The sequence below is a fragment of the Pygocentrus nattereri genome, chromosome 1, assembly GCF_015220715.1.
Source record: "Pygocentrus nattereri isolate fPygNat1 chromosome 1, fPygNat1.pri, whole genome shotgun sequence".
NCBI lineage: Eukaryota > Metazoa > Chordata > Actinopteri > Characiformes > Serrasalmidae > Pygocentrus > Pygocentrus nattereri.
In genome coordinates, this window is record NC_051211.1 from 12881491 (window position 1) to 12903190 (window position 21700).

General features: G+C 37.6%; 1 protein-coding gene across 5 annotated transcripts in view; it reads right to left on the bottom strand.

Moving 5' to 3' along the window:
* Positions 1-9200: 9200 nt before the first annotated feature.
* scn4ab (sodium channel, voltage-gated, type IV, alpha, b) overlaps positions 9201-21700 on the bottom strand; it is a 72119-nt gene continuing 59619 nt past the window's right edge. For all 5 annotated transcript variants that reach the window (XM_017717369.2, XM_017717370.2, XM_017717368.2 and 2 more), the window contains 9 exons: positions 19469-19623; positions 19106-19279; positions 18018-18140; positions 16668-16949; positions 16489-16542; positions 16048-16185; positions 15225-15329; positions 14739-15009; positions 9201-14536 (listed from right to left, as the gene is read on the bottom strand). In XM_017717369.2, the coding sequence (XP_017572858.1) occupies positions 13290-14536; positions 14739-15009; positions 15225-15329; positions 16048-16185; positions 16489-16542; positions 16668-16949; positions 18018-18140; positions 19106-19279; positions 19469-19623 (2549 nt within the window). In that variant the 3' untranslated portion in view covers positions 9201-13289. The remainder of the gene's footprint in view (positions 14537-14738; positions 15010-15224; positions 15330-16047; positions 16186-16488; positions 16543-16667; positions 16950-18017; positions 18141-19105; positions 19280-19468; positions 19624-21700) is intronic.

Sequence of the window (21700 nt, forward strand, 5' to 3'; positions counted from 1 at the left end):
ACTATGTGCCTATTTTCCTCACAACACGTGTGTGTCCTTGGTGTCTGAAGTTGTATAAGTCTGTATATGTAGTAATTTAGGGGTTAAACTAGCGGCCCCCATCTGAAATTGCACAGCCCCGGTTTACTGACTAACTCGAGGAGGTGAAATATTAGAGGAAGCTGAATTTAGCTCCTTATTCTTTTTGTAAATATTCACTGATGCCTGCAATACATTCCAGAAATGTCAGGACGGGGCAGTTTAAGACCAGAAACGTTAAACGTTTAAACATTTTAACATTTGCTCATTGCGCAGTTGTTCACAAAGTGGTGAACCTCACCCCATCCTTGCTTGTGAACGACTGAGCCTTTCAGGGATGCTCCCTTTATACCCAATCATGACACTCACCTGTTTCCAGTTAACCTGTTCAGCTGTGGAATGTTCCAAACAGGAGTTTTTTGAGCATTCCTCAACTTTCCCAGTCTTTTGTTGCCCCTGTCCCAACTTCTTTGGAACGTGTTGCAGGCATCAAATTCAAAATGAGTGAATATTTGCAAAAAACAGTAAAGTTTATCTGTTTGAACATTAAATATTTTATCTTTGTAGAGTATTCAATTGAATACAGGTTGAAAAGGATTTGCAAATCATCATATTCTGTTTTTATTTATGTTTTACACAACGTCCAAACTTCATTGGAATTGGGGTTGTACATACAATATCATATATTGTATATCTTCTTTCTTCTTCTTCTTCTTCTTTCGGCTGCTCCCTTTAGGGGTCGCGACAGCGGATCATCTGCCTCCATCTTGCCCTATCCACTGCCTCCTCTACTTTTACACCAACCATCTCCATGTCCACCTTAACTACATCCATAAACCTTCTCTGAGGTCTACCTCTTCTCCTTCTACCCCGCAGCTCCATCTCCAACATTCTTTGACCAATATATCCACTATTCCTCCTCAACACATGTCCAAACCATCTCAACCTGGCCTCTCTGGCTTTATCTCCAAACTGGTCCACCTTCGCTGTCCCTCTGATCTGCTCATTTCTAATATTATATATTGTATATCAGAATGGAAAAAAATCTGCTTGCTTCTGAAATTAGATCAGATGGTGTCTTTAGTCCATAAACGTTTATTAAATGCTGTTAAATGGAAGGTAATGTAACACAGTGGTAAACATGCTTCGCTACCAGAGTTTTGGGACGTGTTACAGGCTTCAAACTTGGAATTAGTCTATATATACAAAAAAAACCCACAAAGTTTATAAGATGTTTTTGAATTGTTTTTTAATTTAATACAGTTCAAACAGAATTTACTTATCACTGCTTTCTGTTTTTGCTGGCATTCCACATTCTGTCCCAACAATTTTTGGATTGGGTTTGTAGGTTTTTTGAGTGCTTGTGAATTTTCATATACAGGTATATGAAATAATAAACAATAATGATTCAATAACAAATACCTGTACTTTTCTTAATGACAGCAGTCAGAGAGCAACAGGGATATAAGGAGAAGCTGTTTCAGGGAAAGGAGTGAGAGAACAGGTGCAGGGGAAAAAGTAAGAGGAGGGGTGGTACAGTGTGCAGGAATGAATGTAGAGGTGACATATGCAAGCAAAGTACATTGAAAGTATATTCATTCAATGTTAAGAATGTTGATTATTATACAGGGGGAGTCAAAAATCACAGGACATGGTTTTATTTTATTTTATTTTTTATTTTATTATCGACTTTTATCTCTGGGGTCATCTCAAACAAATTGTGTATGCTGAGAAAATCCGCAACAAACACCACCTTCAGCTTGTGACAGCACAAAAAATAAAATAAAACGGTGTCCTGTGACTTTTGACTCACCCTGTATGGGTGAAGCAGTAGATTTTAGAAATGTGCTTGATTTCATACTGATATCAGTGGACTGAATTACTGTCACTGCAACTATTTTAGTGTTTAAGTTTGAGAGAGGTCATTTCAGGTAGGTATTCAGAGAATGAAGAATGGCAAATAAATACTCATTCCAAAAGCTCACTGTAGATCAGACATAGAGGTCAAAGTTGGTATCAGAATGAGCAGTCTATCTAAAATACCTGGATGTTTGCACAAACCTGGAAGTTCTTAAGTTTTCTTGCATGTACTTAAAATCATCCACCACAAGAGGGCACCAAAAGCACTGCACTAAAAAAGATAATGCGCAGCCCTGATTTGTTCAGTGTTTTCTTCATCATAAATTCCAGAGCAAAGGATTGAAGTCCAAATAAAACATCGTATCTTGCTGTATGGGTAAGCATGTTTCTTTATATGTCTACACTTGAAATGGGTTGTTCAGTTTATTGCAGACACAGTAAAGTTGCTTGTGCACCCTCTGTAGATTTCATGCACACATATTAAGCTTCTTTTCCAAATTAGGCTTTGACTGACTCTTATAGACTTAATGTATACAGGATTTTATTTAATCAAAGTTCTGCCTGGACCTGTGTTCATTGTTTAGGAAACTTACAGTTTTGTAGTGTACGAGCTCTCACTTCTGATTTAGTTCAATTTGAGAAGTATTTTAGGACACGCTGCAATACTGTGGTGTAAGTATTCAGTGCCCATTAAATGTTATACAAATGTTGTAGATTGTTGTTGTTTCAGACGGCCTTAATTTGAACTTTTGTGCTCAGTACATCTCTGTTATACTTAGTGTTTGAATATATATATATATACTCACTTATTAGGTACCTATTCAATTGCTTGTTAACACAAATAGCTAATCAGCCAATCACATGGCCGCAACTCAATGCATTTAGGCATGTAGAGGTGGTCAAGACAACTTGCTGAAGTGCAAACCGAGCATCAGAATGGGGAAGAAAGGGGATTTTAGTGACTTTGAACGTGCCGTGGTTGTTGGTGCCAGATGGGCTGGTCTGAGTATTTCAGAAACTGCTGATCTACTGGGATTTTCACGCACAACCATCTCTAGAGTTTACAGAGAATGGCCTGAAAAAGAGAAAATATCCAGTGAGCGGTCAGTTGTGTGAACGAAAATGCCTTGTTGATGTGAGAGGTCAGAGGAGAATGGGCAGACTGGTTTGAGAAGATATAAAGGCAACAGTAACTCAAATAACCAACCAGAATCTCTTAGGAATGTTTCTAACACCTTGTTGAAAGTATGATACAAAGAATTAAGGCAGTTCTGAGGCAAAAGGGGGTCCAACCTTTTACTAGCAAGGTGTACCTAATAAAGTGGCTGCTGAGTGTATACATCTGTGGTGGACAGCAGAATAAATTATATGTATATGCATATGTAGGTTATGGTAGCAGCAGTGGAAGCAAGCAATGAGAGCAAAAATCTTGTTGAGATTTAATTTCATTTAAGTGAATTTTTCATTAAACATATTAACAGAAGAACTACATGAAGAAAACCTCTATCCAGCAACAGCAAGGAACAGTGTAATAAAAATCACAGCTGCAGAATTTTACCCGTGTGCCTTATAAATACAGTATGTATGTTAAATGTATTCTGTATATGTTAGTTTTGATGTCTTGTAACAGAATCTTTACTCAATACATTCAGGATAGTGTATTCCGTGGTCAGACTTTGGTGATCACTCATAATTACCTTGTACTAATTGGCATTGACCCTTCCATCATAGGGGACAAGTGGACCCAAACCATGCACGCAAAATGTCCCTTACAACATAACAGAACTACTGGACCCCCTCAACGTAGAAGTCAAGCATTCAGGCCTGTACGGTTATCTTGGTGCACGTCACACATGTACACATTTTTAGTCAGAGGAACAGCTGCTCCTCTGCTTTTCCTTGCACTAATGTATGAACATTACGGTCACTGAATGCATGCTTTTGACTACAACTGCCAGCCCTATTTACTGATGTTTTACCAATACATCTCAGTGCACTTGTTCCTACTGAAACATTAAGCAGTTGAGAAGTCTTTGTGACTGAGGCTTCTGCCATCCAAGCTCTAATAATGAATTTTCTTTGTCAATTTTATCAGCTCCACTCACCAAATAGGATGACTTTGTAGCGCTACCATTACAGGCTGTAGTCCATCTGTTTCTCTTTGTTAGCCCCCCTTTTATGTTGTTATGCAATGGTCAGATGACCACTACAGAGCAGGTATTATTCAGGGGGTGGCTCATTCTCAGCACTGCAGTGAGACTGACATGGTGGTGTGTTAATCTGTGTTGCGCTGGTACGGGTGGGTCAGACACAGCACTGCTGCTGACTAACATAGTATGCAGAGAAGCAGATGGTCTGCAGTCTATAATTGTAGAACTACAAAATGCACCTAGTTGGTAAGCAAAGCTGATAAAATGGACAATGAGTGTAGAAACAAGGTGCTGTACTTAATAATGTGACTGGTGTCTAATAACCCTAATAACGACATAATTACCTCTTATTTGGACCAAACCTAGTTACTTTAACCTGAAGGAAAGCTGGAGGAATGAAGGTGAAAGTAAATACTGTAGACTTTATTCTAAGAATGTTCAGAGTTTGTTTTGTAAGTGCAGTCATATCCAGACCTAACAGACCTGAGAGGAGAATCCAACAGAAATGTGGTTGGACTGTATTAGGGCCTCACAGATTTTGTGACCAATATTGATTTTAAGGTGCTTTACAAACAATGCTTTACTGACTAGTATGATAGCCAGTCGTCAGATATAATGTCAATTCTCAGTTGTCACATTTCTTAAACTCAACAGTGAAAACTTAGGCTAAGTAAATATTATAATGTAAGGTGAGGTCATTAATTGCAGTTTTGTTTCTGTTAACTACCACTTATTTTTCATTTTCTATTTGAATCATAGAGAAAGGTTTTTTGTATTGAAATATGCCTGTTAATATTATATCTATAAAACATAATTTCAAAACATTTAAAACACTTATTTCATAGTTAATACAGAAACAATGAAAACATGTCATCATGTCACTTGAAAGTTTTCCCCACAGTACCCTTTTTAGAACTTGCTTGCTTGTCATGATGTTACTTTTTGATTATAGTGGTTGGGTGTCTTAATTACTCATCAGCTCAGTGTCAGCGACTCTTGTTTCAGTTCTCTCATCGGCTCCCTCCATCATCTGGATCCCGAGCTTGACTGGAGCCAGAGTTCTGTGATCCTTCGTAGGGGGTAGGTGGGTGGGTTCAGCGGTGGGATTAAAATCTCAAACTCTATATTGAGATCATTTCAGGAGCAGCTTCCGATACACCATATCATCTCCCCATGACGTCTGTAAGAAAATGACATCTGCGGTGTCTTTCACATTCCCTCTGCCGCTCTCTGTCTGTTGCTGACGGCATATGTATTTCTCTTGTGAAGAGGCCCTGATTCATTTAGTTATTTTATGATTGAAAAGTAACTGTTTCTCTATGGACCATGTCTCAGTTTGAAAGGGCGGCAAGCTGTCTTGGGAGTGTCTCCATTATGTTGAATGCTGAGTGACCCATAGCCATGAGAGGCATGCAGGGTGTGTTTAAGCTAGGAAAGACTGGCATTCGCTGGCTCCTGTCCACTGTTTTAAACCTTCTTGGGGGTGGCATTGAGAGGTCCAGAAACATGTGATTGTACCCTTCAAGGAAGTCAAGAAGAATACCTGATCCATAACTTACTAGTGTATCACATCGCTGGGAGGAATCCTTCCACTCAAGGCAATCGCTTCACAATATCTCTAGCAAATAAGAGGACATCTAAGATGTGCGAGAATGTGATAGATATCAAAGAATTGAGGAATAGGCATCAAGAAAAGAGGACACTTTTACATCAGGAGAGACGCCGTAATATGTCCTGAATGGTCCAGCCTTGTGAACAGAGTCTACATTTATGCCCAGTCCTCTATGAAAAGGAAACTGTCTCTGTTTCCCTCTCTCTCTCTAAGGATCAGCGTAATGTATGGTATCCTTCTTGGATAAGACCACCATGGCTATTTTAAAGAGCTATCATGTAACTCTCTTTTTAACAGCTGAATCTGTTACTTCCGCTGGCACTGATGCCTTTGAAATAATAACGACATATTTTCATGCTGATGCCAAGATAAAGGTGGGGTAGGCACTCAAGGGGCTTGATTTATTTATTAATGATATTGCCATGTGTAAACTTTTTTTTAGTTGGTTCAAAGGCTACAGGAATGTAAAGGAAGGTAGTCCGCATTGTATGTGTAACGCACTTTTAATTCCTTCCGTATTCCCTTTACAGTCTAAAATTAGAAACCTGCTTGTTAAGTCAACTACTTGTAAACTCAGGACACTGTCAGCTGCAATGCTGGCTAAATTTTAATTTGTAACCTCTAGTATGTCCACCGTCATTTCCTTCAGGAGAGACACCTACATGTTGAAAGCATCCTCAGTATGTTTAGAATCTCCTCTTTGGACTCTCCAATGACCTTTAACCTACAGCAATCACAGGACCCTTGACCCTGCCTGGGTCAGATGGTGTCAGAGCAAGGCAGTTTTTGGTGTAACCGGAAGTGGCACTCTCCCTTTTCTGCTGACTTGAGATCAGTTCTGAAACAGCACTTGGAATAGGAAAGGCTGGTATTCAGGGAAGAGGAGTCAGGTTTTCATCAGCCTGAAAGGGTGCTCTGCAATGCTCTTCTCTTCTGGCCTCATTGAAACATCACCTTGTCCCTCATGCCTCTGTCCAACTCCAGTTTCAAAGTGAGCCGTGCTGCCTATCAAAAGCTGGAACGCACTGTCCCCTCTGCCCCATTGCACTTCCCTATCACGCCTCCACCACCTTTGCCGTCACAACACTTGTGTCCTCTCATGTTGCGGTTCCCAGGCAGCTGTGGTTTTGTTGGTTTGGATTATTTTCTTCTTGACAGGACAAGCTCTATCAGTGCTTCCTTAACTTATGTAAAGCCAAACACCCAATTAAGAGAATTACCTCTGAGGGGGTGGCGGGGGGGGTCCTGCCCACACACACAGAGTCATTTTTGCTCTCTTGGACTCCCAGCAACAGATGGCTGTGGCATCCCTGTGGATCAAACTCACAATTTCTTGAGAATAGTGCCAGTAAGAACAGTTATGTATTTTGAAGGATACTGTTCTCACAGATTCAGTATGGTGCAGAAGTTTGGATTTGCCATTTAAAAGTATGAAATCGAATGTTTTTAATATTATAAAACTAAATTGCAGATAATTTTATACAATTTAAAACACACTAGTCTTCAGGTTTTCTGGATGACTAAGAAGATATGAAACATATTTGATGTTTCTAGAATGATAAACAGTGCTATAGATGATTCTGAAATAACTAAGCTGCACAAAATCAAGAACATTATATTTCAAAAGTTACATTTCATCAGTAGTGGTCAGATCTTGAGGTAAAAACATACAGTATATACAGTATGTTTATGCCTAACATAACAAAATGTTTATATTGTACCTACAAATCAACTAAGCCCTTTTTTCTGGTTACACCTGGTGGAAAAACCTAAAACAAATCATGAAGACTAGCTATTGAAGTTTAAAAAGTAGGGTATCTGAGCTTATCATGCACCTGTTTGTAAACTTAGATCTTGTCCTGACTCAGCCATGGGACTATTTCAGTAGTTTCTGATTGGCAGTTTCAGCAGTCCCTTCAGTGCAGATCTTCAGTACCATTCCAGTCATGCAGATGTGTTGAATCATAGGACAGCTTTGTCAAAACCATAGAGTCTTTTTAACCTCAGTTGTGTATGTGGAACTAAAGCAGTAGTGTCCAGTTCCAATCCTGGAGGGTCCAGCACAGTTTAGTAATTTAGTAATTTAGTAATAGACACATCTGATTCACTTCATCTGTGAACTACCAGGTTTAATGGGTGTGTTTGACCAGAAGAATGCCAATACTTTGCTGGACACTGGCCTTCAAGGGCCAGAGTTGTGCACCCTGTTCTAGATTAATTACTGGTCTTCTGAAAACATTAAGAAATCCCCATGTCCTCGCGTAGGTCACATAAAATTCAACACAAAATCAGTAAACAACAGTTAAAGTATTCAGATACAAGAGATATTCCAATAGGAAGTTACAAATATTTATTTGGTGATCTAAAAGCTGAAGATGAAAGAGCAGTAATGGTTCTTAGTGTTTCTAACTAACTATCCTGTACCAAAGTATTGGAATGCAAATAAATAATTTTCTTTGGGCAAATACCTTAATAGTAAATAAATAACAGGTGTTTCTTCCTCCATGCATGTTGTGCAAATCCAAATCTGACCTGCCTGACTGACAGAGCACTGGAGTCTGTTTCACTCAGTTGTGGTCTTAAATAAATAACCACAGCAACATGAGAAGATAAGATTTACTACTCTGCCTACATCCTTCACCTACTCAGGCCTGCTCCACTCAGTTAAATTGTAGTCCAGGTGATATCAGCCAGCTTTGATTGCTTTCATGAGTTCATACTAAATTTGAACCCACATCGCACCATTAACAAGATAATAAAATGAAATGTTGGTAATTAAAACAGATGTGCAGGTGCAGTTGGCTACTACCTTTCATAGCATTGTGCAAAGGTGAGTAGAGTGGCTTAAATCCATACAAGTTAAAATAATGTTAATAGTGCTACAATGGAATAATGATTCTAGTGAAAGTACTTTTCCAAAAAACTAATTACACAGCAGTTAGTTGCCACAGTGCAGTCGCATTTTTTATCTAGTTGAGAAGCGTTCTATCTATCACAAGTGACTATCACAAGGACATTTTTGGAAATGTATTTGGTTGTAGTTTGTTCTCTGTCTTAGGAGTGAGAAAATGTAAGATTGACATTCATTTAATCTGAAAATGGGATTAGAAAGTTAAATATCAAGTGAAGGTAGAGCAAATTTTTTTTTCAGTAGTTTTTCAGTAAATGTGTTGCGATCAGGATTGGGCTCATCAGCAAAGGATATAAGAGGGTTACAACAATTTACCCTGACCCCAAGGGGAGCTTCCTGCCCCAAGTTATCCCACATTTCTGTATTTCATATGAGCATAAAATTTGCATCCTAATGCCAAGTGAAGAGACCAGAGATCATCTATTTTTATATTTGAGTCTCATCAATTGCAGTACAGCTGAAGAATGTCTAGATAAGAAGGTAAGTTCATTAAAAAAAGTGTAATCTGTTTGCAGAAAAGTGTTTCACAACTCAGTATGTTTTCCTAACTTTTGCCTAAAGGCAGATCAGCATAGTGTTGCTAAAAAGGCTCGCATCCACGTTTTGAATACCTGATGCTCATCACCTCACCAGAAGAAAAAACACTAAATTTAAAGAAATATTGCTAAATTTATTAGTTTGATCATCAAAAAATGATACATTTGTGTACAGAATGAAAATTATACAGCGATAGATACAGTTTTGTTGTTTTAGTCAGCAAGCAAGTTAAACATAAGTACCCCAACAAACCTGCCATTCTAATGAAAAAATCACTGTGCAATAAATTACATTAACAATCTCAGTTCATTTACACCACTGTTCAAGAATCACCTGTCATATTTGTTATGCAATAATAACATCTGTAATGTAGACTGAATATTTTCTATATTTTATATATTTTTTGAGGGGGGGGGGGTTAGCATAAAAAAGTATAAAATTTCATGAAATGACAAATGATATGTTGTAGCTTTCTTTTGTCAACATACAAGTCATTCTTGAACTGTAATTTTAGAATCATCCACTAGAGTTTCTTTTTTTTTATAGTTTCATAGTTTTCTACTAAATTTTTGGAACCAGTGAAGTTGTACATTAGAATCATTTTTCTGTAACAAAAAACTGTTATTTTACAGAAAAGTGATCCCATACTTTTGAACAGTGATTCTAAACTTTTGAACGGTAGTGTAAACACTCTCAATAAACATCTTAAGACTTTACACTCATCTCAAAACATCTCAACAAAATATGAACAGTTTAATTACTTGTTATTTTTTGGTGTTTGCGATTAGGCATCTGTTAGTATTTACAGCTGTTAACACCAATCTCATGAAAATAACATATATAAAGTTACATTTGTAGTGTTTGATTTCTGTGGTACTGTATATGAGACTAAGCAATAACTTACCTAAAAAAAATCAGTAAAAATATTTTACTAGATGGTTTCTGTACAATGTATGTAAGAGGTTAGATCACATCAGTATTGTAGTTAAAACCACACAGGTTTTATTGTCCACACCTGTTTAACATCTGAATATTTCAAGAATAATAAAGAGATAAATTGAATTGTTATTTGTTTGTTTTAAACCAGCATACTGATACAGAATCCCAAACCTCCCATATAGTCACATTCATTTGGAAGTGAAAGGCAAAAACTGATCCAAGATTACTACTCTGGGTTCACAACATTTTCTAAAGCCATTAGGACCCCTAAATACTGTCATTTATTAATTTAAATAACACTAATAAAAAAATTAGGAGCACTGCTAAAGTGACTCACTGTTTTTGGTTTGTCTTTTTTCATGCACACTCTTTACCACATCTCTCATTTAACAGTCTAAAGAAAGAAAAGCTGTTGGGTGCATTCAGTGTAAACATGGCACATATTCAAAAAAGTAAAAATAGTTTTTATCAAGACAATGTAAAAGTGGGATTTTGTCAATATACCCTTTATTTATTTTTGTGATCTAAATATAATCAAGATTTGTAAAATTGACAATGAAATCAAAAGAAATAATAAATATATTTAAACCTAAATGAAAGTAAAATAATATATCTTATTCTAAGTCTTTTAGCCAATTCACTATTTTGGATTTTTACATTTAGAAATGTAGCCCTTGTATAGATAAACAATAAAAAAATACACTAAAATTAATAATAAAGTCAACAATCCTTTGGTGTTTTTTTTGTTTGTTTGTTTTCTCACTGGTGGACAGTTTTATTTAAAATGGGTCCGTTCCCTGTTAACACTCAGTATACCCATAAAACCTCTTTTAAACTAAGGCTTTTATACCTTTACTGCCTGAAAAAATGTAACATTTTATAATTTAAGCAAAATTAGCAAGACATATGGACATTTTCTTCACAGTACTGTCATTTTTGTGTATGGAATAAGCTTGCTAGTATATTCTACTGAAACAGTTCTACTAGGTGGAAATGAAGTATAGATTTTGTATTTACATTAGGCTGACTGACAGCTGCAGGACAGCTGGTGAGAGTATATGCCTTTTTTCAGTGATAGGTGATATTTATTTGTATTACAGTATTGTATACAAGTATTACTTTATGTGTACTACTTCAAAGCGTTATTTTATATTTTTCCATTTTCACATTTGTTGTATGCATTAACATTATTGCTGCCTTTATTTCTGTTAGACTCATTAATATAGCTTTAGAACTGATCTTTTTCTCAGTTATACATTTCTACCCATATGAGTACACCCATATGTGTCAACTGTTAGGGCAAGCAGTGCCAAAGCTTAAAATTTAAATCAAAAACACAGTAAAAATTACATCTTGGCAAATAAAATGATCTAAAATATTTGACATTTCTCAATTTGAGATTGTTTTTGCAATATTATAAGATGATTCAATTTATTGCTATAAATTTTTACTTGTTTATAGTCATTTTGTCTCATGATGGATAATTTTGAGTGATATGGGGTTGCTAAGGGGCTTGTTTAAATGCAACTAATAATATAATTAATAAATATATTAATATGAGCATAGTAAGGACTTGTATGCACTTGTTTTACGATACAGTTTGCATTATGTTTATGTTTCATGTACATACATTTAAAGCCTGCAGTAGACATGCACTGTTTAAGTGATATTTTCAGTGGGAGAACTGGCCAGTCATCCAGGATCAGAGCAGTATTTTTCACACATAGGTTATTTTTGGTGGTGCAACTAGGTAGACGTAGACAGTGGGAGAAAAAGACTTGCATAAAGTTAGCCATCTATTGCTTACAACCAGCAAAGTTTTGATGGCTGAATGAATGCCTACTTTCAGTTATGCTAGTATTCTGCTAATATTTTTAATAAATGAGTATTGAGAAACAGTTTTACTAGAGGCCGTATGAAGACGGGGAGAGACTCATAGCTCAGGCATCCTGGCGTGTGTAAATTTAGGGAGGTGGTTTGCGGCCAATAACCCTGGCTATGGCTTGGAGAACTGCACTCTTTGTGTTTGATCAGTTAATCCCTTTCGGCGGCAATCAGTGCCAGCTGTGCTTGTTAAGCAACATAAGCAGCTGCTTAGGGCCCTGTGGCCACTAGGGGCCACTTATCAACTTCTGGATTATTACTGTATTATATCTTCTCTTGCTGGTGGTGGAGCATGTGCCCTTTTGCATCTTAATAATTATTCAATGTAAGAACGGCACTAAAAAGATGTGGATTGAATTTTGACAAATTCATTGTTAATAACTGTTTATGTTTAACTACTCTTGTCTTTGACAGACCGCTCTTAAGCCCTACCTTGTTGTTTTGGCCCTCCAGTCACTGCTCAGCAATCAGTTTCTATCTGTCATTCACTCAGTCAAGTCTTTAGTCTCCAGATTTGAATGTTAAACTGAAGATATGGTGATAAATGTGATTTTAAATGAAAAGACTGTTTGTGTTTAAAATAGCCTAGTGTAATCAATGTAAACAGTGTTGTTTGTATTATTTTTTTTATTATTATTATTAAGGATTTTGTTTTTTATTTTGTCAGTGATATCTCACATATCCACAATCTGATCATCGCCAAGCTCATTTGCTTAACATATGTCCAGAATGAGGAGAGAGAGGAAAGTTTCAATGGTTTGATGGGTCAGCAATTTGTGTACATTGCTGTCTTGTCACATTATATAAAAGTAAGTTTCAACAATCCCAAAATAAGAAATATTAAACTACATTTAAGCTGAATTCACTTGCCAAGATATATATTTTTGCAGTGTGCAAAAATGTCAGATCAGTGCTACAATTTATTTGATGAAAAATAAATTCATTATGAAAAGTTACAATGTTAGACTAGAATAAATTGTATTAATACCACATGATTTTATGTGTAAAAAACAGGTATTTTGCTGTTAGTCTTTTCTTCTCCTAAAACTTTATGATGCACTTTCTAAGCTAAAATGTCTTCGGCGTAGTACCAGAAGTATTCATAGAGAATCTAAAAGTACAACTTTTGTATTTAATTCTACTATTCAGAGTAGACAAGAAAAGAGGCAGTTGAGCCTACCAGACTTAACACTCTGTAACAGATTGACGTTTTAAAGAATCATGCTGATGTGCAGTGTACAATCAGATGTTTCTGTTTCCATCCCTGGCAACTCACAAATGAACACACTATCTCTCAGATTCCCTTTATATTAGCTGCAGTGCATTACCATGATGTAGTCTGTAATCCAAGAAAAGTGTCTAATGCATCCAGCATTTGTTACACAATGGACTCTCTCAAGTTGTCCACATAGGCTGAAGACTCAGGGACAGCGAATGGGGCAGAATGCAAGACCACCTCATTCTGCACCTCAACAGAAGGACGTTTACCCTCACCTCTTGCTACATTGTTCTTCTTTTCGGGGAAAGCGACGGTCACAGAAGGAAGCTGCTTTGAAGCTTGGTCCCCATAGAGTTGGCTCAATCGGCTTGCAATCATTCCCACCTTCTCTGGCGCCTCCTCATCCTTCCTCTTCAAGTCACTCTTTTCTCTGAACATGTATGATGCATGTTTGAGAGTACGCCTTAGCATGTGTTTGCGGTAGGCTCTTTGGATGACTACAGCAGCCACCTCCTCCTGCTTGCGTCGAAGAGTGGTGGTTATTGGCTCATATGACACTTTTGAGGGGTTATTTGCCATGAATTTCTCCTCCATGCTTGCTTTGAGTGTGTCCATTTCCTCTGACTCACCGAGCACTTCAGTCGTTAGAGCTAGCAGGATGTCAAGACAGTGGATTTTGTCCCCAGGTACCATGGGGAGGTCCATGGTGATCAGCTTGATCGTGTTTGGCTTTGGGATCCTCAGTGGGTCCTTCAGTGTGTCGCAGAATTCTGACAGCGAATTGTAATCAATGAACTGTGAAGCATCTGGATCAAACTTTTCCCAGGTCTCATAGAACATCTCAAAATCATCCTCACATAAGGGCTCACCACTCTCCTCTGTTGCTACATTAAAGTTCTCCAGAATGATGGCAATGTACATGTTGACCACCACAAGGAAGGACATCACGATATAGCTGCAGAAAAAGACTATCCCCACTGCAGGGTTCCCACAGTTGCCTCTCACGTCCGTGCCAGGATTCTCTATCTCTGGGTCGCAGTCGGGAGGTGAGCTATTGAGAATAGGGGACAAGAGACCATCCCATCCTGCAGATGTTGTGATCATGAACAAACATATTATGCTGTTTCCAAAGGTCTCGAAATTGAACATGTCATCAATGCCCATCTCTTTTTTCACATAGGCAAAGTTTGACATGCCAAATATGGAGAATATGAACATGATCAAAAAGAGGAGGAGGCCAATATTGAAGAGAGCAGGGAGGGACATCATCAATGCAAACAACAGCGTCCGGATGCCTTTAGCTCCTCTGATCAGACGCAGAACACGGCCTATTCTGGCAAGTCGGATGACACGAAAAAGGGTGGGAGACACGAAGTATTTCTCAATGAGATCTGCCAGCATGATGCCTATAGAGAAAACATTTGTTAAGGCACTTATACTTATGGAAAAATCACACATGCATACTTGTAATACTTGCATTTTAAGACATTGACTAACTTGCGTTTTAAGGCATATTGCTGCTTAAAAAATTGACATGAGACCATGTTTGTTTATTTGATTTTAGTTCATTTTAAATTGATGCTGATAACACCAAACCCCCAAACTTACCTAAAATTGAAAGAATGACAACAATAAAATCAAAAATATTCCATCCAACAGAAAAGTAGTACTGTCGAAGGGCGATGATTTTAAGCACACACTCTCCAGTGAACATCACAATGAAGACAAAATTGATATAGTAGAGAATTGTTTCCATATCTTCACTCTGTTCATCAGTCTCAACCATCATGGTGATCATGTTCAAACAGATCAAACCCATAATCAAGATGTCAAAGAACTGCTTTGTTACGATGTCAAAGATGAATCCTTGAAAACAGTTCTTTAAGTAGGTCACCAAATTGAAGGCATCAGGGCGGAGGAAAAGTGTGCAACATAGGAAACAAAAGAACGATTAGTGTTTTCATATCAAACACTGCTCAAATTCTGACACAAAGTGCTTATTAAACATGGGAACGTTATCTTATTCATTACATTTACAGTTTACTGCTTGTTACAAACATAAATGTAACATTTATGAATTGTGGCACTGCATACCTGAGGTCGCGGGATAGGCTTCTGTGGTTTCTTAGACCCGAGCTTTTTCATGGCATTGTAGTACTTTTTCTGTTCCTCTGTCATAAAGAGATCCTGCCCTCCTAGGTACAGAAACACCAAAAGAAATAATTATTTTAGATGTCTTTAATTCAGTTAAACTTCTGAGCTAATACTCAAGGCTCTGTTCCCTCACTTTTCCTCACTTTTCATCATTTACATGATGAAAATCAGCCAAATTGTTCACAGCCACAATTTTAGTTTCCACAGCTATGCAGACGATATTCAGATATATGTCAGCATAAACTCTAGTTGTCACTTTACACCCTAGGCTCTGGCAACCTGTATCCATGTATTATAACTCTTGATGAATGACAATATTCTAAAATTAAATACAGAAAAATACTGTGATGATTTGTCAATGAGGTCTTCACTAGATGCTAGCACTCTTGAAGTACTGTTTGATTCCTCAGTCACATTTGAGGCATATATTAAGTCACTGACCCATACTGTATTTTTTTATTTTCATAATACTGCCCGTCGCCCACCATTTCTCAACAGTAGTGATGCCAAAGCAATGATCCACGCCCTTGTATTTTCCCATATAGATTTTTGTAATTCTCATTTTTGCTGGTCTCTAGGCTAACATCATTAACAAACTTATTTTAATGTTGTGTTTATAGTCATGCAATTGTAATACATTGTGGTGAGTAATAACCAGTTACATTACATTGCAGTTACATAAAAATTTTTCAGCATTGGAACGGTGATTCCTTATTGCATGCTTTGTACTTAATGTTAAAAAGGTAATCTTATTTATACTTATCTTTGCTTTTTGCTGGTTGAAATTATCAATGATGACACCAATAAATAAATTGAGGGTAAAGAAGGATCCAAAGATGATGAAAATAACAAAGTAAAGGTACATGTAAAGGTTTGCCTCATAAGAGGGTTGATCTTCCACCTGATTAGCCAAAAGACAAAAGAAAACATTAAAAAAGCAAGTAATATCTCTCACATATTTACTGCTCCATAGTTTTGGGGTAAAGAAACCATTAGCAGAGATGACAATTTAAAATTAAAATTAAATTTAAAACTCCGGTTTTTGTGGTCAGTGCAAACAACTTCAGTTTCACGGTGAACCGGGTGATACATGTGTGATTAATCCCAGTGGTAGTGATTAATCATCAGCCTAAAGAAAAACTCAATGAGAAAACATATCAGGTTTTTCTTTTCCATGTAATTTCAAGATAATATTGGATCTTACATCACGGGAATCCACAGCAGCATACATGATATCCATCCATCCTTTAAATGTTGCCTGAGAGCAAACAGGAAATTAAGTCAGAAATCCAAAACATCATTATTGCATGAATCATTCAAGCATCAATCATTTAACCATCCTTCCACAAGTTTTGCATTCATAAGCCAAGTATGAACACTAACCACTTGGAGTAGGGAGAGGTAGCCCATGCCCACGTTGTCATAGTTGACCTTCAGGTTCATCCATCTTGCGTCTGCACCAGCAGCAATATGGCCAAAGCAGTCAGACTTGTTGTTCACATCTTCAAGAGGGAATAACTCCTCTGAGGTTGTGTTTAAGCAATAGTAGAACTTTCCTGCAAACAGGTTCACCCCCATTATGCTGAAGATCAGCCAGAAGATCAGGCACACCAGCATTACGTTGAATATGGAGGGGATGGCTCCAACCAGGGCATTCACCACCACCTACAGAAATTCAGAAAGCAAGTTTCAAATCTGCATTATGAGTAAATTCAAACACTGGAAACCATGAAAACCTAAATCAGTGCTTGGGCCAAAAATCTAATGTATTGGTTTTTTCTCTCAGTCCAAAAGTACTTCATCAACCAAGACATGCTTGGTGTCCAAGATTTGCTAATGGACCAGTGAAGTTGTGTCATCATACTGTAGTCAGCACCATGCTCTTATTTAGAAACTCTATGTCTAAGCTGGGTTTCTCAATTACAAAATAAATGGTATTTTTAAAGTTGCATATATGACAACGCATGGTTTTAACAAAATGTTTTCAAACCACACATTTTTCCTCTGTATGTTACTGGATCCTCTAATTTACAAGGTTGTTGAGGAGTCAAAATATAAATATTGCTGTATGCAGGCTTACACTGGTGTGCACTGAACTGACATCATAGGACAGGCAACTGCACAAAAACACCCCAAACAAACCAGTAAGCTTTGTCAAACGTAGCTAAGTTACTAGAAAATTCAGATGATCCAGTGACTTTCAATGGAAAATTGTACATAAGACAAAAAGTATTGGGTTTTGAACCTTGTTGTTTACCATAGGGTGCGACAGTGGCAATTTTCATTCTTGACCCAGAGTTGTTAATGTGGGTGCTAACTACAGACATGTCAATTTTAGAGGTCTATGTGTAATGACAAGCTCCCTTTACTGGGGCAATCATGGGGTGTAGGTTAGGGAACAAGCCCTGTGAACAGTATGTAGCTTAACTTGTTAGTTATATTAACCTCAAAGCTTCAGTGCAAGACTAAAAAAAGAAAAGTCAGATAATAATTCTGTTTTAACTTTCATTTGGGTAATGGTAAATCTTATTTTTGGCTAAGCCATCACTTTAACACTACAGGCTCATATTTATCAAGGTATGGTGTATGAATGCTCATCTGAAACCTTTTGTCCAGATGACTTTATTCATTGCAACATGACAGACTAAAAAAATCAGGTCTTATTCTAAGAGGAATTAAAAATACAGCCTACAGTCTGTTCAAGAGAACAAACTGATACTAGCAGATACTTACCCTCATTCCTTCAAATCTAGATAGAGCACGAAGTGGCCTCAGAGCTCTCAATGTCCGCAGGGATTTGATGGGTCCAAGCTCAGAGTAACCCAAAATGTTAGCGGTCAAACTGATCAGGGAGACCTGCAAGGCAGTTTCAATTATATTTATACACACACACAGACATTTACATTTACATTTACATATATATATATATATATATATATATATATATATATATATATATATATATATATATATTTTTATTCAGATTTAAATGTTTATGCTACATTAATAATAAAATTAAAAAACTGCTACTAGAGAGCATTTTACTATTGCAGTGTCATCTATCCTTGTGAATATGACTCAACCAGGCAACCAGGAAATTTTGATCAGGGCATTCAATCCTCTGAGCCAACAGTACATGACTGAAGTGCCCTTGAGCAATCACCTTATGTAACTGCTCCCTGGGTACCATGGATGGGGCTGCAAGTATGCTCGCTGCTCCCTAGTGTATGTGTGTGTGCATTCTCTTGTGTGTATGTGGTGTTTCACCACATGGATGCGTCAAAATGCGGTGGTGAAATTTCCCTGTTGTGAAACTAATAGTGGTCACTTAAATTAAAAGTTTTATTTCCATCCCATCCTATCATTTGAAGGAATTCTTTGATCATTTAGTCGTTTCCAATTACACCCACTACTTAGGACTCCCCCAGTCACACGATACTACCAATGCTAGGAGGGTGAAGGCTAGCAGAGGCTTCCTCCAAGACCTGTGAAACCAACCACTGCTTCTTTTCAGAATGCCGCTCACGCAACATCACAGGACAGCCAAACACGCTCGGAGGAAAGCGCCAACTGCCAGATCTGTTATGTCAGCTAACAGACACCTGCACTGACTAGTATCGCATTGAGTGATGGGGGTAGAAGGGGAGGTCATCCTACCCACCCAGAAAGAGCAAGGCCAATTGTGCTTTCTTGGACTCTCAGCTACGAATGGCTGTAGCATCACCAGGAATTGAACTCACGACCTCCTGATGATGAGCCAACGCTTTCAATACTGTATAAGATTTATTTTCCAAATTTGATATGATAAAGTAAACACTCACATCAACAATGAGGAAGTCTAGCCAGCACCAAGCATTTGTGAAGTAAGTCTTGAAACCATAGGCAACCCATTTTAGGAGCATCTCAACGACGAAAACATAGGTGAAGACTTGATCTGCATACTCAAGGATGATTTTAATCACTCTTCGTTGCTCAATGTAAATGTCCTCAAAAGCCTAACAGAAGTCAAGCAAACATGAGAAGTGACTTTCAGAATGAGCCGAAGAACTACACACATAGAAAAGTATTAAGGCAGTTTTCTAGGTCATTAATGCATAACCGTTTTAGAACGTCATTACTGTTCTAACCCAACTTTCAGTAAGCTTGTCCTAGATTTGCTCATGGCATATTTCATTAAAGCTCACCAAGGCACCGCTGCTGAGCAGAATCATGAAGATGATGAAAGTTTCAAAATAGTTGTGCTCCACAATAGTAAAGCAGGTCTTACGAAAGTTCCACCATGACTTTCCTCTGCCCTGGGTGATGTCCACTTCCAGGCACGGACACCGCCTGATGCATTCTATGATATAAAAAAACAATACAAAAATTATAAAAAATTCCCAAATGAAGGCTTACCCAATTTCTCCACATAACATGACAGGTACCCATCTGTGACTGTAAACCCTAGCATGTTTCCTTGATCTTAATCAGTGTAGCTTTTTGAGTTGAAACCCACATAACACCATAGAGAGTGCTGCTTAGTATTTTCTATGACCTTTTTTGTTAACTCTGCTCAGAATGGAGCTACACCATCCTTTACACCCAGTTACAGCAACTGTATTCTCTTTGGCTTCTGACTGTGGATGGTGGTGGTATAGCTAGAGATCAAGTCCTAGATGTGCACCCAGCTTTGCATTGCAAGACTATAGGAAACAATACAGCTGGCTGAGCTACAGCCCTAGTAGTGTTCGCTTAAACTTAGAGCGACTAGAAGTGTCATATTTCCCAAGACAGTCATTTAAGCTTAATTTTAGGAATTTTTCCTGATACATTTTTTATATGTGTAATGAGGAGCAATGAGACGGATGCATACGCTGAGATAAGTGAGATTTATTAAGGGCAAATCCAGGGTCATAGTCGAGACAGTCCAGGTTCATATAGCCAACACGTAGAGATTGGGGGACAGACATGACAAAAGGAACAAAGCCTCAAACAAGAGTCAAACACTTCAAACAACACAGCAATTCAAACAAAGACCAGCAAACACAAGGGGCAAACACAGGGCTTAAGTACACAGGGAAAACGAGAGACAGGTGAAAACAATCAGGGGCAGAGATACCAAGATACCAAAACAAACGCACATGGACTAAACCAAAACACTAACACATGGACAGGACTGGGAGGAGCCAATCATGACAATATGTCATATATTTTAGATGAATACACTTTATTTATTTACGCTTTATTTGGCATACTACCAATAACACACGACAGACAGATAAATAATTAATTAATCAGAAAAGAGATTGCAGAAATGTATATTTTAGAGAAATGATCACTCTAATCCGAGTCTGGTACTGTTAAAAGGGAATTCCACTTAGGTTTCAAGATTTCTGAATAATTATATTAAGATGTGAATCTTAATACAGACCAGAATGGTTTGTTACGACATGTGCCATTCTAGAGAATACCAAGGCAGAACTGCATAGCGGTGGAGCATGAAAGGCCATGAAAGGCACCAGACATCAGAAACATTTAATGCCTCTAAAAGTAACATCACAGATATCTTTTACATGAAATTCTTACAGATATGGTGCCTAATGTCTTGAACCTTGTATCTCTGATGAATGATGAATGCACTAAAAGAAATTACCTAAAATGACTTGGAAAAAATTCTGTTTCCATTGACTTACATTAAAAGTAAAGTAGGTTTTTTCCTTCTCCTGTAAAGTTACCATTTTGGAGATACAAGGTTTTGCTCTGACAACAGTGATTATATATATATATATATATATATATATATATATATATACATACATACATACACAACCCCAATTCCAATGAAGTTGGGACATTGTGTAAAACATAAATAAAAACAGAATACGATGATTTGCAAATCTTTTTCAACCTATATTCAATTGAATACATTACAAAGACAAGATATTTAATGTTCAAACAGATAAACTTTATTGTTTTTTGCAAATATTCACTCATTTTGAATTTGCTGCCTGCAACATGTTCCAAAGAAGTTGGGACAGGGGCGTGTTTACCACTGTGTTACATCACCTTTCCTTTTAACAACACACAATAAGCGTTTGGGAACTGAGGACACTAATTGTTGAAGCTTTGTAGCTCTAATTCTTTCTCATTCTTGCTTGATGTACAACTTCAGTTGCTCAACAGTCCGGGGTCTCCGTTGTCGTATTTTGTGCTTCATAATGCGCCACACATTTTCAATGGGAGACAGGTCTGGACTGCAGGCAGGCCAGTCTAGTACCCACACTCTTTTACTATGAAGCCACGCTGTTGTAACACGTGCAGAATGTGGCTTGGCATTGTCTTGCTGAAATAAGCAGGGATGTCCCTGAAAAAAACGTTGCTTGGATGGCAGCATATGCTGCTCCAAAACCTGTATGTACCTTTCGGCATTAATGGTG